Genomic DNA, 15,828 nt, shown 5'->3' with positions numbered 1-15,828 from the left:
CGGCCCGGCCGGCCAGTCGCGAGCTGTCAAACACGCCGGGGATATGAAAAATCGCGCGACGCCAGTGTGTTCGAGTTTGTCGCTCGCTGGCGACCTTTCCGTGCTGCTGCGCAAAAGTTGTTCCATTTTCGTCACGTTGTTGTTGTTTTTGTGTTTGTTTTTTTTTCGCTTTGTGGATGTGAGGCGGCCGCCATACTGCACGCCGACCAGCCCTTTGCGACCATGGCGGGGTGGGTGGGGTGGGGTGGGGCGGCCGCCGTCCCTTTAAGGCCCTCAGGGCCTCGGCTAGGCCCCTCGGCGAGGCGGGGCGGGGCGGGGCGGGGCGTACCGCGTCACGCGAATATTCCCTCCTTCACGGGCTGTCACGTCCCGGCCGCGTCATTACCGCTACAGCTGCTGGACTACAAAATTGTAGACTGTGTGATGATGCGCCGGTGTCCTGGATGGGAGATGCCTCCTCCTCCTCCTCCTTCTTCTTCCTTCTTCCTCTTCTTCCGCATCGCGTGAGTCTGTCTTTGTCTGTGTGTGTGGTTTGTGTTTAATTTGCTCGCCTCGGTAAATAAATAGAATCGCAATTAAAGCAGACGCGCAGGCGTACGACACATGCACGCATCCTTGTCCAGGCTCACGCGAGCGCCCGTTCTTTTCGTGTTCGCTTTTTTCTTTTTTTTTTCATATTTTCCGCCTCCCCCGTTTGCCTTCTGTATCTCCTATCAGCTGGGTGTCACCCTGTGATTATATTTATACAACACACACACACAGGCTCACAGACACACCGACGGCCCGGCCGGACGGCCGGAGTGACGGCCGGAGGGAAAAAGAAATATGCACGCAACGGGCTGTGCTGGCTGGGCCGGCCTGCAGACCGACTCCGAAGCGAGGCGCCGTTTGGTCGCTCTGTCTGCGTCGCACTCGCGGGGCGTCCCGCGGGGGTGCGAGAGAGACAGAGGGGCCCGCCGGCCTGCCACGTGAGGCGGACGTGTTTTCGACGGGAAGACGAGTCCGCGTGTCACACGACGACGGCGTGGCGGTGCCGGGCCGCGCCGGGCCGTGCGGGGCGGGCACATGACTCCTTGTGATACAAGCGGCCGATAGACGGGCAGACAGGCGGACGCGCCGCCCCCGCACGCCTTTCTCCCTTTCTTTTGCTTGGAGGAGATCGATCCCGCGGGGATGTCGGCGTGGCGGTGCGGGGGCGGCGGGGGCGGCGCGGTGGGGGCGGCAGACATGATGGTGTCGACAGGCGGAGAGGATTCTGAATAGAAATAAAGGGGTGGCGCGAGGCGCGAGGCACGGCGAGGCGCTACAGACAGTCTCCGTGTTCGGGGGACGCGTTCGGAACGCGTTCGGCTCATTTCCCGAAGGCGGGGTGGGGCGGGGCGAGGCGGGGTGGCAGTGACATCGCCGTTAGCGGAAGCGAACAAGCGGGCCGCGGCGTGGCAGGGCGTGGTGTGGAGCGAGGACCTGGCGGTGGCGTTCCAAACTCGAGAGACTCCAGAGTGCGGCGGTACGACCACCGCAGTACACAGCGAACGGCGAGACGGGGCTTGTGGGCTTAGCTTGATGGTCTACTCCGCACCGACTACAACTAGGGTCACTACTATCACCCCCACCCCCAGAGATGGCCGAAGCGCTTACACGACAGGGACATGTGTGGTTTGGTTTGGTTCGACACGGCTCGCGCCCCGCCCCGCCCCGCCCCGCCCCGCCGGACCCAAATTGAATCCGGAATTAAATCGCCCCTCGGCTTGCGCTGCAAATCAAATGATTTGGCCGATTGCTTCGTTCGGCGCCACTTTGAGTTTGCCTTACTTTGCATGCCGGTGGGGGCGGCGGGGGCCGAGGGGGGCGGCCGGGCGTGACGGGCCGCGATTAGAAGTTGGAGCGACATTACCTTTCACCCCTTGAGATGGTGGGGGCGGGGACAGCCTCTCCTTTCCACAGAACGACTAAGTGAGCCTTGTATTGCTCCCGGCAGCAAGCAGCAGCAAGCTGTAGAGCAGGCGTCGCCGGCGCCGCCCCACCCTTCCTGCCCCCCGCAGAGCCGGGCCGCCAGGGCTGCCCAGGGCCGCCCGGGGTCGTTGGAAGCAAAGCAAGCGGGCGGGCAAGGCCGGTAGTAGTAGTCGTGGTAGTTGTCGTAGCGGCCGAGCCTGCGCCGCCGGGCCGCCGGCAGGGCCTCCGGGACTACGGGGCTGCGACTTTCAGTAAGCCCCTGGCATAAGCCCCCAAGGCCCCGCCGCGCTGCCGCGCTGCCTCGAACGAGCAACATCCCCAAATAGTCTTGGCAACTCAAGACTTTCTGGCCGTGTTCGTACACGCCGGGCCGTGCCGTGGCCGTGAGGGATGGCGCGGCCGGCCCTTCCAAATGACTTTACACTGGAAAAGCGGGCCGCCGGGTCAAGTGCGCAAGTCGGACGAGTTTTTCATCTTTGACGGCGGCGGGGTCCTCCGGGCCTCGCGGGGGTGGTGGGATTCGGGGCAAGCCGACGGCAAGCCGAGCGGAACGTCAGATATATAGCCGGGGCAAGCGAGCTAACGGACGGGCACTACCAGGCTCCGGCCAGGCCTCGGACGGGGTCGCGGTAGTAGAGGCCCGCCGCCCCGAAATCCCGCGAGTGCTGGCCGGGCCTCCGCCAGGCCTCGGCCCCGGCCGGGACTAATGCTGGGCCCTTGTCCGACATCGATTTGGCCATTTCGGAGGCGAAGGCCCGGCGGCCCAGAGGCAAGTGGCTCAGCGGCCCAGACCGGCGACGTGTGCTACACTGCTACACGGCCCAGGCCGGCCGCTATGAGAAATCAATGCGGCCACTTTGGCCTTTGGCGGGGAGCTGCGCGCCGCGCTGCGCTGCGCCTGTCGGACCCCAACTCCCTGACTTCCCGTTTGCCAGCCCAGCAGTTCGTAGCGAGGGGGCGGCGGGCCGCAGTCGCCGGCAAAAATCGCAGAAACTGCGACCGAGTCGGAATATGATTGCCTCCGCGAATGGTCGGCCAGGAGTGGCGCTCTGTGTCGGGGCGGGGCGGGGCGGGGCGGGGCGGGCGGGGCGGGGCGGCCGCGAGGGCCTCCAGGGGGCCCGGCCCGCCCGGCCCGTCGTATCGCGGCGCACCATCGCCGTCCTTCCGTCTGCGGCGAGCCCTCCGACGAGCCCAGCCCTCCCTTCCGCCACCCCCTCCGTCACGCTCCGCCCGCCGTGTTTTATGCCAGAGATATTCCCCATAATTCTGCAGTTTGTGTGTTTTCGGGAGGACGACGGCGAGGTGGTGCCGCTACATTGTGTCTCCCCCCTCCCCACTCGGTTCGAATGTCAAGGTTCTAAACGAAAGCGTTTCTCTGTTCCAGGCCGGGCTCGACCTCAAGGACAACCTGCCGCCCGGCGCCGGGGCCTGGCCCTACCCCTCAGTGTACCACCCCTACGACGCCGCCTTCGCCGGCTACCCTTTCAATGGGTGAGTACGAGTGACGCCCGGGATTGTTTTAATGTCGGAAAGCTGTTACCGACACCCCGCGCGGTGCCGCGCCGCGCCCACCCCTACAAATCCATACACTAACTAATCCCCCGGGCCAGCCCTCCCTCCTCCCCTTTAATAGTTGTGTCAGCGTCGTTCTCGACTCATGCATATATTGAATACAGTAACGGAGAGGCCGTGGCGTACTTACCGCAGACTGATTCCGACATGCTGCCGTCCCTCTCGCACTCGCGGCTCGTCCCGCGGCCGTGCGAGAGAGAGCGACAGAGTGGCTCGCAAGCAGCGCGCAAGCAGCCCGCAGGGTGCCGGCTGATAAAAGGGACGAAAAGGGCATTAATAGCAGCCAGAGATGCGGGGGAGGATAATGCTGACGGCACGCCCCTGGGGGCACGGCGACGCACAGCGACGCGCCGCGACGCTAGCCGACGCTCGCCGACGACGCGGGGCGGGGTTGTCGAGGTGTTTGGGGGTCCCTCTGGGATTTTTCCTCCCGGGAAAGGCATACGCGGGGAGGAGGGCTCGTTTTTAGGGGAGGATGAGGCTGCCGGGAGAGCGAAGGTGTGATGATTTGACATAAAGTCTACAGGGAGATATCTCATCTAATAGCCGAGCGCGGCGCGTACGTGTGTGTGTGCGTGTGTGAGCGCACACCGACGCGGGGGAGGGGTCTCACTAAGTAAGAGCGAGACAGGCTTCGGGGAAGTCCCCGCAGAGGACTAAGTGCATTCCGGCCGGCACCGCCTGTTACGCGGTGTGCGGCTACGCGGCCACTCCGTCAATCTCAGTGACAATTAAAACAACGAGCGTTGCGTGTTTTGTTGTTGTTGTTGGGGAAGGCGCAGCGCGCTGCCAATTTCCTTTGTTGTTGTTTTGCCGCGCGCGCTCCTCTGGCGCCGCCACGCGGTGATGCGAGTGAGTGGGTGAGTGTGAGTGTGCCCGTGTATTTACATGTGTCCCGGGTGGGGCTCCTGTTATCGCGCGTATCGCGTTCAGGGGCTGCAGGGCCCCAGCCAGCGCAGCCCGCGCAGCCAGCCCCCGTCAATTTGTCCAAGTCGCGCTGGGGGCGGCGCGGGGCGGCGCGGGGCCGCGGGGCGCAGGGGGTGGGAAAGAGATGGATGAACGCGGCGCGGCAACGGATTGGCTCAAATTAAAACAAGGGAGGTGTTGAAAGATTATCCACACCGCCCTGGGCCTGCTCGTGCCTCTCATCCGCGACGCGACGCCCCTCGCGGCGATAACGGGAGGTTCAATCCCATTCTATTCCGGGCGACATACGCGCCGCGGGCGCTCGCTCTGTCTCTCTCTCGCTCGCGGGAGTGCCGCGTGAGTGGGGAGAGAGAGAGAGAGAGAGAGAGAGAGAGAGAGAGAGAGAGAGAGAGGGAGGCGCGGTTCGAAAGCGCGGCCCGCGCCTCAAGTTTCGCGCCGCCCCGCTTACCCCTTCCCGGCTCGGCCCCGGCCGTCGTCGCGCCGACACCATTTTTCTCCAGATGGCGCCACACGTCGCCGTGCGTGCGGCGGTGTGCGTCCGGAGCGCGGCCCGGTCGTCGCCTAGCCTCGCGCGGGGCAGCCCTGGCCTGGCCCTGCCTTGGCCTAGGCCGGCCGCGCGGTGTCGCGGTGTAGAAATACGCACCGCGAAGACAACATATATTTAAGCTGCGAGCGCTTTTCATCAAATGCAAACACGGCTGAGTCTCATTAAATTAAAGCGCACCTCCGTCTCTCTCTCTCTCTCTCTCTCTCTCTCTCTCTCTCTCTCTCTCTCTCTCTCTCTCTCTCTCTCTCTCTCTCTCTCCCTCTCGTAGACCAGCAGCGCACACCGGGCGTCTCTCTCCTTTCTTGATTCCGGTCGCTCTCACTCACACACACACACACTCACACACATGTACCGGTGCGGAACCCGCGTGCCGACTAGCGGACTGGAGATGCATAATTATGTAAAAGTGTATACGCGCGTGGATACGATACCTCTCACACACACACAGACACACACACACGCGCGCGCGGAGCAGTGCAACTGCCCTTGTCCAAATCAGCGGTTAATATTTATAGTGCGACGCTGTCCCCCTCGCCTCCTTCCTTGTTCCACGTTTTGGGGAGAAAAATGAGAGCGGTTCGATGTGGCGGCCGATAGGGGGGCTGGTGCGTCGTGCACGTCGCGCACGTCGTGTACGAGGGGAGCGGCATTTGTTTTTGGCGGTTCAACGTGTTGACACCGCAGGGCACCGCAGGGTATCCATCCGCCCCGCGTCGCAGCGCCGCCGCGTCGCCAGCCTAGGAAGGCCCCTACATCCGCTATAAAGGCTCGCTGCTACCCTCGCACAAATAACCAAGCAAAAAGATGGAGGAAATTGATAGAAGGTAGTGGTTTGAGGGGCGCATCAAAATGTGCAGGTTTCGGTTACTCATCACTTGACTCATCACTCATCATTTGACGCTTTCACGGTGCAGGCCCGGCCCGGCCCGGCGCGGGGCTCGGCATTCGTCTTGCTGATGAACGCGGGGCGTTGACGGCCACCTCAATCTCGCGCCGCGCATCTCATTGGCACCTTCGCGCCGACGGTTGCAGCGAACATTTTCATACTCCGGGCCTCGAGTCGACGGGGTCCTCTCCTCTCGCCGTGATGGATCGCCGCCCGCCCGCGTGGCGCACGGCGTGGCCCACGGGGCCTCCACCGGTAGCACACGCGGCTAATTTCGGTTGTCTCGTGGAATTCTCCCGGAATGGGAACTTTTTTCGGCCTTTTTTTTCGGGGTCCGTTTTTTAAAAGGACTCTGCTCGGCAGCGTGTGGCGCACGGCGTCGGTCGGCCCCGCCGCGCGGCGCAGCGCTTGTTCCGAAGAAAACACGATGTGTGATGAACGCGCCGGTGTAAAATCCTAATGACCAGGCGTCATCTGTCACCGGGCCAGCCGGGCCGGGCCAGCCAGCCCGCGCACCGTGCCGTACTTTCCCCCCTTTTTTTGCCCGCCCCTCGGCGGCGAGGCGCGCGGCGCCCCCAGGGACTCGCACGTCGCCGTCGTCGAGGGGCCAGGACACTGCCAGGACACCGCCAGGACACCGCCAGGACGACGAGGAGGAAGGGCGAGTCTTGGGGGACGAGCCAAGTGATGCTCATTCTCCGTACGGTCGTGTGTGTGTGTGCGTGTGTGTGTGTGAGTGAGTGTGGAGGTGAGGAGGCCCTGCACTGCCACGCCCAGGTCGATGAGTCGTCGGCACGTCGACCGATTCCGTCAGTTGTAAATGCAGCAATGTTGCAGTGGCGGCGCTGGCGGCTCGGTGCGGGGGGTCGTACCTCGGCGTCGTACCTCCGCGTCGTACCGTCGCACCGGGATCCCAGCACGCGGCACTGTTGCTGCTTGTAAGACCTGGAAAGGCAAATGCGAAACGAGTTGCTGATAACGCTGAGCTAACGGCCTCGGCGGTAAAAATGGCAGTCCAGGGTCTCGCGGTGCTGCCGAGGGTCAGGACGCCCCGGCAGTCAGACATGCATTTGGCATTTGGCGCGCAAGACGCGGAGCGACTCGCCTTGAGAGCGGCGCGACGAGCGCGCCTTTTGGTTTTGCTTTTATTTTTCTTGTTTCCCTGTCATTTTACGGCCGATCGGCGCCGTAATCGCTCTGTTTCCTTTTACCGCCGGCCGGACACGCTGCGGCGCTGCGCCGCGCGGCACTCTGGCTTTCGAGACGGACACATAGTTGCGCAAGATGGCCGCGCTCTGTCGCTCCGCCGCGGGCCGCCGCGCGAGAGCGAGAGAGACGGAGCCACTGGCGCCACGTCGCGCGTTGCGCCACCGCTCGTCATAAACCGTGTCCTCTGCCTCCACCTCGCGCGGGCGGCCGACCGTCCCGTGCGTTTATCGCGAATTTCTTGCTGGTTCTGTTTTTTTTTGTTTTACGGGGATCATCATGGCGGTGCAGGCAGTGTGCAGGCAGTGCACTAGGGCCCCACTAAAAGAGCGCGCTATTGCCGTTGGAGTAGCCATGCTGGCCATTGACAGGCCATTGCAAGCGACACGCGCGCATCCGTGCAGCGGACAGACAGACAGACAGACAGACAGACAGACAGGACCCGCGCATGGGTGAAGCGGCCAGCATGTAAGACCCTCGCCTCGCGCCCGAAGGCGGTCCATGGCGGCTCCGACTTGCTTAAAAGCTAATGTAGATTTTACAGCTGGCTCGCGTTTTACAGTCAACCGTCTTAAAATTGTTGCTCACTTTCCTTGACCTCCGCCTCCCTGACAGGCCGCTTCACCGCTTCGCCGCTTCACCACTTCACCGCTTCACTCACTTCCCCGGACCCGCTTTAAATTGGGTCGCCCATTCATTCGGCCTGCCGGGCCGTGGCCGGGCCCGCCACCTGGCCGCGGTGATGAACAGGTTTTGGCGAAGACACCGTCAAAAACAAAGTCCAGCCCGTTTTTTACCTGTTTTCGGAATTCAGTTGATTTCCTCGCGTTTATGCAGTCCTGAAGTCTCCCACGTAAACATCGTGTATGTATAAAGATCGTAAAAAGTGTAACTACGGCGCGGTCGCCCGGCTTGACGGCGACTCGAGGCTTGTCCCGATGGCTATCTGGGCCGCTTATTCGCAGTCAGAGGGCTGGCGCGCGGCGTACGCTTATTCGCAGTCAGGAGAACGCTTATTCGCAGTCAGAGGGCTGGGGCGACACACGCTTGTTCACAGTCAGGAGACCGCTTATTCGCAGTGAGAGAGCTGGCGCGGCACACTCTTATTCGCAGTCGGGAGAACGCTTATTCGCAGTCAGAGAGCTAGCGCTGCGCACGCTTATTCGCAGCGGGGAGACCGCTTATTCGCAGGGCATACTGCCCCCCGTTTTGCCCGTGATTAGCGCGGCGAGGTGTCGGCCCGACGGCCTGGAGGAGTCGCAGCCCGGCCGGGCCTTGATTAACTGATCTGGAGAAGGAACGGCCACAATGCGGAAAGATTGGCATCAAAACGGGTTGCCGCACGCGGCCCGCGCGGCCGGCACGGCCAGCGCCGTGTACGTATGTATGTTTGTATGCATACACTTACACACGTATATACAACACACGCTTTTTAACAAGATTCTCGTTCGCACACCACACCGCGCGTCGGGCGCTGGCTGGCCCACACAGACACACTCACACACACGGGAGGCAGTTTGCAAGCTCGTACGCATGGCTAATAATGTGGAATAGTTTTGCGGTGCCGCGGTGCCGCCTCCACGTCGTCGGCGTCCTGGCCGTCGTGGTCGTCATGGTGGTGGTGGTGGGTGCTCCGGACCTTTGAGCCTTTTGTGTGTGACGTGTTGACGCCGCGGTGACACGCCATGTGCGTCCCCGACAGTTTCATCAACTGTCATACTGTCAGTGTGTTGCGTGAGCGTGTGTGTGTGTGTGTGGTTTTTGTTTCCAGTCCGACCGTGTTATTTCGCTGCACTGTTGTTGTCCGGCGTACACATCTATCGATGCATGGCTCTGGCCTGTCTGGTCTGATTCCGAACTGTGATTCGTCGCTCCGTCTCCCTCGCACACTCCAGCCCGGGGACGCCCCGCGAGTGCGAGAGAGACGGAGGCGCGCACCGCTCGGAGGCAGCCCGCCGGCTATGGCCTTTTGTTGGGGAATTAATGACGTAGCGGGACACATCGACTGGCCGATTCAGTTTTACACACTCTGTCGCCCCCCGCCCGGCCCGCCAGGCTAGCCAGGCCCGCCCCTGCGCTTGCTGCTCGCTTGATCCGGCAGGAAGGGCCATATCGCTGTGTGTGTGTGTGTGTGTGTGTGTGCTGAGTGTGTGTGCTTCCGCACCCCGCCCTGCCTGCGGCGAGCCAGGAGGGCTCCACGAGGTATCGAAAAGAAATCAATGTACTTTTGGCAGGGGAGCTTGGAGAGGTGCGCGCGGCCCAGCCCGCGTTGTGTGTGTGTGCGTGTGTGGCGAGGGTTATTCTGACCCAAGGGTGGACGGCGACGGCAGCAGCGCGGCCCCACCTCCATAATAAAACGACAATAGAAAAGTCACTGAATGGAGCTTACGCTGGGATCACAGCGGCCGGGAGCCCAAGGCCCCGATCGAGCAGGGAGTGGACACACACACACACAGGCAGGCCAGGGCCACATGCGTAAACATATGAGGACAGACACTCTTCGGCAGCTGAGTCCTCCTGGATAACAGCCGGACGGTCGCAGCCGGACTGCGACGCGCCAACGGCGACCGAGGTGGCCGCCGCGACGCCGCGACGCCACGCCGCCGCCAAACGGCTCGGCTGGACACGCTTCGCGATGGAATCGTAATTAAGGGCACCGCTGCTCGGCCTGCTCGCATGCCAACGAGCGGCGCGGGGCCCGGCGACGCGACGCGACACGACGCGGCTCGCCGCGACGCCCGATTCGACGCGCAACGCTCTACTCCCTCCGCGGAAGGGGTGAGAGAGAGCCGCGCGCCGCCGCACAAAGCATCCAGTCCAAAGTCGAAATTGAATGGGGCGCGTTTTTTAAAAAGGGCGAAACGAGAAAAGGGCGCGTCGCGTCGTCGCGGATGGCGGGGCATGACGAAGTGTGAGTCGCGGTGTCGCCGCGCGGACAGAGACGCCGCTTTTAAAGCGTAATTATAAAGCCATACATCACGTTCGAAGGAGCGTGACAACGGTGACAACGCTTCAGCTGGCGACTGGTCTGGTCCGGTCCGGGCCGGTTCGGTTCGGCCGCCTCCGCGGTCGTGTACCGCTGTACCCGTGTACCCACACCGTCGTCCCTGTCGTGTGGCGGAAACTCAGATAGCAGCTCCGAATAGTACACACAATGTAATGCGGGCCCCAGGTTTATGGCGAAAGGGAGAAACGCTCGCAGTTAAAAGCGCTTTGCTTTCTTTGTGTCAGCTCCAATGTAACACTTGCTCGCCTTTTCTATCTGCCGGTGTGATCACTATAAACGGCGCGACACACACACTCACACTGACCTTCGCAACAGCAATAGTTGGCCATTAGCCTTTATCACGGCGTACAAGTGGAAACCAGTCAAAAGACATTCGGCGAAAACGAGACTATTGATTCTCCCCTTCTCCTTGATTACCCCATCTCGCTGCCCTCGCGATGCGTGCGATAGCGGTGCGATAGCGATGCGACCGTGTAACCCCAGCGAGTCTGATTGATTCCGCCGCCCTCTGCTGACCCTTGCCCCAGCCCTCTGCCTTCTTCGAGTGGAGTGCCACGTCCGCCGGGATGGTCCGCACTCTCTCGCACCCTGACGGGCCGCGCCGCGAGAGCGAGAGCGCGCGCTCCAGGGGGTGAGTCCGCGTCACCTTCCTTGGCGACACATGCAGTCGATGGCGCGCCTCGCGTGGGGGGCTGTCTGCCAGGGAGGGCCGTCGGGCTGCCAGCCCGGCTGCCAGCCTCGAGGTACATGTATGCATTCGGAAGGGGAGATAACACATTGTCAGCCAATCGCAGTGCGGCCAGATACCGTGACGCACGCGCTGCTTGTCAATCTCCCCCCTCCCGTCCCCACCCCCGCGCGCGGCGCTGTCTGTCGGCGATCGTCGTGTGTTTTAATCAATTTTCTGAGCGGCACCGCCATGGAAGGCAAAAGGCCGCTGCTGGAAACACATTTCATCAGAATGACCATATACAGTACGCCTCTGGTTTACGGCCTATAAACCGGAGCGCTTATTTCCAGTCTAATTGGGATCAGCGCACTGGCCAAGACCGACTTCAATACGCCAGACGCTTGCTTCCGCCCTTCTTTTCAAATTCGGGGCCGAGTTCTTTTTTTATTATCTCTTCCGTTTCAATTTCGTTTCGACGTGCTCAACCCTTCCTTCCCTGTCACCGCGATGTATGGCAGCAATAGGACGCACTCGCGCCGCCGCCCCGCCCCGCTCCTTGGCGACGACAATCTTATCAAAAACATCTCTAAAATAAATGTCCGTGAAATCGGCGCGCCAGCCTGCGCGACTTTACAATTGCAGTCATACTGCATTCGCCACTTGGTCGCTGCAGCTCCCCTAGGCCGAGCTGCATCTGGTGCGCTGCGTTGTCGCATCAACCCCTTCGCCCACCTCTCTGCAGCCAGTGGACTGCCAGTCTGCAGCCAGTCTGAAGCCAGTCTGCAGCCAGTCTGAAGCCAGTCGCCTGCCAGTCTGCAGCGAGCGAGTCACCAGCCAGTTTGCAGCCAGTCTGCAGCCACTTAGCCCGGGCTGCACAATGGATGAGCCCCGCACCTTTTTTACGGCGCATGCAAAATTGATGGTGACGGAACAACGCGCCCGGCGTAGCGGCCCGGCGGCGCGGCCCAGCTTGGCCCAGCCCGTGCAGTGCCTGCTGCAGGTGCCACTGCCGCCGGTTTGACACGGAAAGTCACTGCTGTACCAAACTTTGGCGCAGGCGGGCGAGAGGGCCGGAAAAAAAACAGCCGAAAACGTGTCACAGACTCACACATACACACACACACAGAGAGGCCGCGTGTTTCGAATCGTGTTATTTCGGATGCAATGTTAATGTGCTTCCTGTCAGTGCACTTTGCGGTGGTCTGAGTGCGCCAAAGTTTTTACCGTTGTTTGTTTGAGTTTTTTTTTCGTTTTGATCCTGTTTTTCTCTTCGCGGCCTCCAACCAGCACCACCCCCTGCAATGGCCGTTCGCTTTTTGGTCCCGTCACGCGCTCACAGCACACTGTGCGGCCTGGCCACCTGGCTCGGTGATCAGCTTAGTGGTGTCGAGTGCCCTCGCGGCTGTTGGTAGGCCGTCCGTGCTTTCGAGAGCCGCCGCCTTTCTGCGTAGTGCTTTTGGGCGGCCTGCGTGGCGTCGCCGGGCGTCGCCATGGCCACCGCGCCCGCCGCGCTACAGGTGGCGCGGTTTGCGGCCGCCATTGTAAATAAAGATTTATGTAAAGCGTCCTTTGCGCCACATTCCCACGTACAACAATAACAATGACAATCAATGCCGGCAATGCCGCGATTGGAACAATCCCACGCGGCCGCCTTTTGTTTCCGAGGTGATTATTTTGCGCCACCGCCACCGTATTTATTACTTTATTCTGTAAACACCGCCGCCGGGCCGCCTGCCTGCCTCCTGCGGCCTGGAGACACCTGGAGAGCGGCGAGGCTGGCGCGGCCGGCGCGGCGAGGCAACAGGAGCAAGAGAGACTGCGCCGTACTTGTAGTCTCGTTTTCAATGGACTGGCGCCGCAGCCGCGTCTCGTCTCCAGCTCTCTTCTTTTTCTCCTGTCTCTTTCCCTTTTCTCTGGCCGACTCTCTCTCTCTCTCTCTCTCTCTCTCTCTCTCTCTCTCTCTCTCTCTCTCTCTCTCTCTCTCTCTCTCGCTTCTCATTGGCCGGCGCCGCGGCAGTGGCTGCCTGGACACGGTCGCCCCGCCCAGCGGGCACAACGGCGGCACGGCAGTGCCGAGGCAGCGCGGCGTCGGAATTGGCACTCGAGGATAGCGATGGGGCATGGCGGCCCGGCGGCCCGGCGGTGTGGTGGCGAGAGTTCGGCGGTGTGCGCAGCGCGCTTGGCCGCGCTTTCACTGGCTGTACTAGTGGCACTGCTCCGCACTGCTCGGACCACTCCACTGCGATGACACGCCGGCCGGCGATGGTGGCGCTGGAATGCCGCCATCGGGCAACACTGGAAGCCCCGCGCCACGCCGCGCCACGCCGCGCCACGCTCCGCCACGCAGATAAGGTTGCAGTGGACGCCCCGGCCCTCGTCCCGGCCCGGCATCCCGGTCGTCGTCCGAGCATCACACGCCGGCTTTCGAGCGGCACGGCGGCAGCCGAGCCAAGTCGTCCGCGCCTTGCAAGGTTGGGGCCTCCTTGTTGTGCCGTGTCCTTGTCTATCGGCAAAAGAACAAACTAAACTAAACTTTGGCTTGTTTGCCGCCCTCGCTGCGCGCCCGCTTTTCGCCTCGTCTTCCTCCTCCTCCTCCTCGTCGTCGTCGAGTTGGAGAGCCTTGTGCGGGGAGGGGAGACGGAGCGGCCAGCAAGTAGTAAAGGCGTCATATTTGAATTCCGTCGCAAAGAAAGTTATAACGCGCTGCAGCGCTGCAGCGACGCTTCAAAGGCCGGTCGCCCCGCCTCGCCCCGCTTCATATTGGATTCCGGGCAAGGGGCCCGGCCGCCGGAAGCAGCCACCCTGCTCCCCCCGCGGCAGTGTCGTGGCGGCCGAGGCGCAGTGCTGCACTGCTACAGGGTGGTGAGCGCCGCGGCGCTATGCAGGCCCGGCGGACACGCCTGCGTCCGGTCGCCTCGGAGGCCTACCCGCCGGGCGCCGAGCAGGACGGCTGGTGCAATGCAAGACGATCGCAGCACTCGAGCAGGCTGTGGTTGCTCGCCCACGGCGCAGCAGGCGGCGCAGCGATTCGCAGCGAGCTGACAGTGCTGCATGCTTGTCCCGACAGTTCCGACAGTGGTCTGGCTCCGTCTCGCTCGCACCCCTCCGCCGCGGCCCGCGAGTGTGAGGGAGACAGAGCATGCGCAGTGCGCGGTAAACAGCCCATTACAGTCCGGGGGCGCGCGCTCAGACCGCCACCCCCTCTCCCTCCCTCCGCGTCGTGCCGTCGAGGACTTTATTAGTTTGTCGACGATTATTCGGGCGAGCGAGTGCGTGGCGTGGCGGGGCGTCAAGTCGTGGCGCACAGATGGCGCTTTCAGCGACACATAATAAACTCATTAAATGTTAACCTACGCGTCAAGCCGCGCTGCGAGCGAGCGCTGCAAAGGCACTCTGAAAGAGCACGTCCCCGTCGGTGCTCGTCGTCGTCGGGGAGGTCACAGACCGTCACAGACACAGCAGCACTGCTCTCTTTGCGGCTTATCGGCCACGAACCCTCTCTCTTTTTTTGTGCACCCGTTTTGTCCGCTGCGATTTGCGTCACTGCCGCCAAGGGCGAGCACGTCGCCGACGTCGCACCGTCCTCGTTCGCCTCGCCTGCACCGCGGGCCGCGACTTGGCGTTGCGAGAGGCGGCCCGTCACGGCGCGCGTTGTGTGCGGAGCGTGGCGGAGCGTTGCAGAGGAGAGGAGGGTCTGGCTGATGTCGCCCCCTTACTTTACAAACTAATTATTCTCTCCGCTAAGCAGCAGAATCGTCATCTCCCGTCACCCCCCTTCCCTCTTACTGCGTGCTCGCTCCGCTGGAAGCGCCGCGCGCCGCCGCGCCTCCAGCCCGTGATGAGTGAGTGCGGGATGGCGCTGGTGGGCGGGGCCGGCCGGGGGGCCGTGGCTGCTGCCGTGGCGGCTGCCCTGCCGTGGCGGCGACACCGTCGGCGTGCGTTTACTTACGCCACAGCGAGCACTGGCCTCGGCACTGGCCGCCCGGACGGCGCGCCGACGACGCCATGTTGGTCGGAGAGAGAAGCAGAGCAGGCGGAGTTGATCAGAGCCGTGTTCCAAAGTAATGGCAGAGTCGACAAAGCGAGGGCCGGGGGTGGGGCGGTATCGCTTGGCTGGGGCGAGGCCGATTGCGGCCGGGGGGATGGAAAATAGATGTTAATGCGGACTTAAAGGAATCGGGCAAATTAATTGAAACAAACTTGTAGACACAGCGGCGGCCGAGGCGGCTGGCTGGAGGCACGGCCGAAATAGCGCTCCGGAAGTGGGGCGACGATGCGCGGGGAATCTTTGCGCGCTTGCACGCCGCGGCGGCGTCGCGGCGGTGTCGCCATGGTGACGGATGAGCAGGGTCTTCTTTCCGCGTGTTGTAATACGCCGAGGCCTTCTTGAGGTGTCAATGAGAGGACTCTCCATCCATCATGGTGGCGGCGGCCGACGAGGACGGCCACCTCCAGCGCCTCCAGCGAGCGCGGCGGCCGGGCAGGCATGCCGGCGGCCCGGTACCCTCACAAATAGGCGATGACCGATGCTCCAGAAAATTCGAGATGTCCGTCTCGGGTTTCAACGGGCCGACGAGATCACGCCTCATTACGCCCTGGCCGGTGTGCCGGGCTGGCGGGGCTGGCAGGGCTGGCGACCGGCCGGGTGGGCCACCACACCCTCGGCCGGGCCCTCGGCCTGGCGGCAAGGGCTGTTACGGCTCAGGTAGACCCCTCGCCTTCAGCATCTCTTCGTGTGACGTGTGACACGCCGCCACCGCGAGCGCGCAGCCCGGCGCAACGTATACATTGTCGTATGGAAATGATTGGCGCACCGCCGCGACGTGTACCCTACATGCGACTTAACACCACGCCCCGTGTCACGCGTGCACCACGTGACGTGACACCGCCGTGACACGCCACGCCGGCCAGGTCACTACTCCGGACAACCACCTCGTCGGCCTGACCGGCCTGACCTGGCGCCGTCGGTACGACAGGCCGCAAAGTGCTGTGCGCGGCTCGCTTTGCTCGACACGGCTCGGCACGCCGATCACGAAAAGGACCGTGATGGCGGCGCGGCG

General features: G+C 62.7%; 1 protein-coding gene across 1 annotated transcript in view; it reads left to right on the top strand.

The window, feature by feature from the left end:
• LOC117653719 (iroquois-class homeodomain protein IRX-2) overlaps positions 1-15,828 on the top strand; it is a 37,371-nt gene that overhangs the window by 14,605 nt on the left and 6,938 nt on the right. The window contains exon 4 of the mRNA XM_034399571.1: positions 3,338-3,444. Coding sequence (XP_034255462.1) covers positions 3,338-3,444 — 107 coding nt within the window. The remainder of the gene's footprint in view (positions 1-3,337; positions 3,445-15,828) is intronic.

The sequence above is a fragment of the Thrips palmi genome, unplaced genomic scaffold (assembly GCF_012932325.1).
Source record: "Thrips palmi isolate BJ-2018 unplaced genomic scaffold, TpBJ-2018v1 HiC_scaffold_8, whole genome shotgun sequence".
NCBI classification, from domain to species: Eukaryota; Metazoa; Arthropoda; class Insecta; order Thysanoptera; family Thripidae; genus Thrips; species Thrips palmi.
Note: the sequence above shows the minus strand (reverse complement) of the source record. Positions and strands in the feature narration are given on the sequence as shown.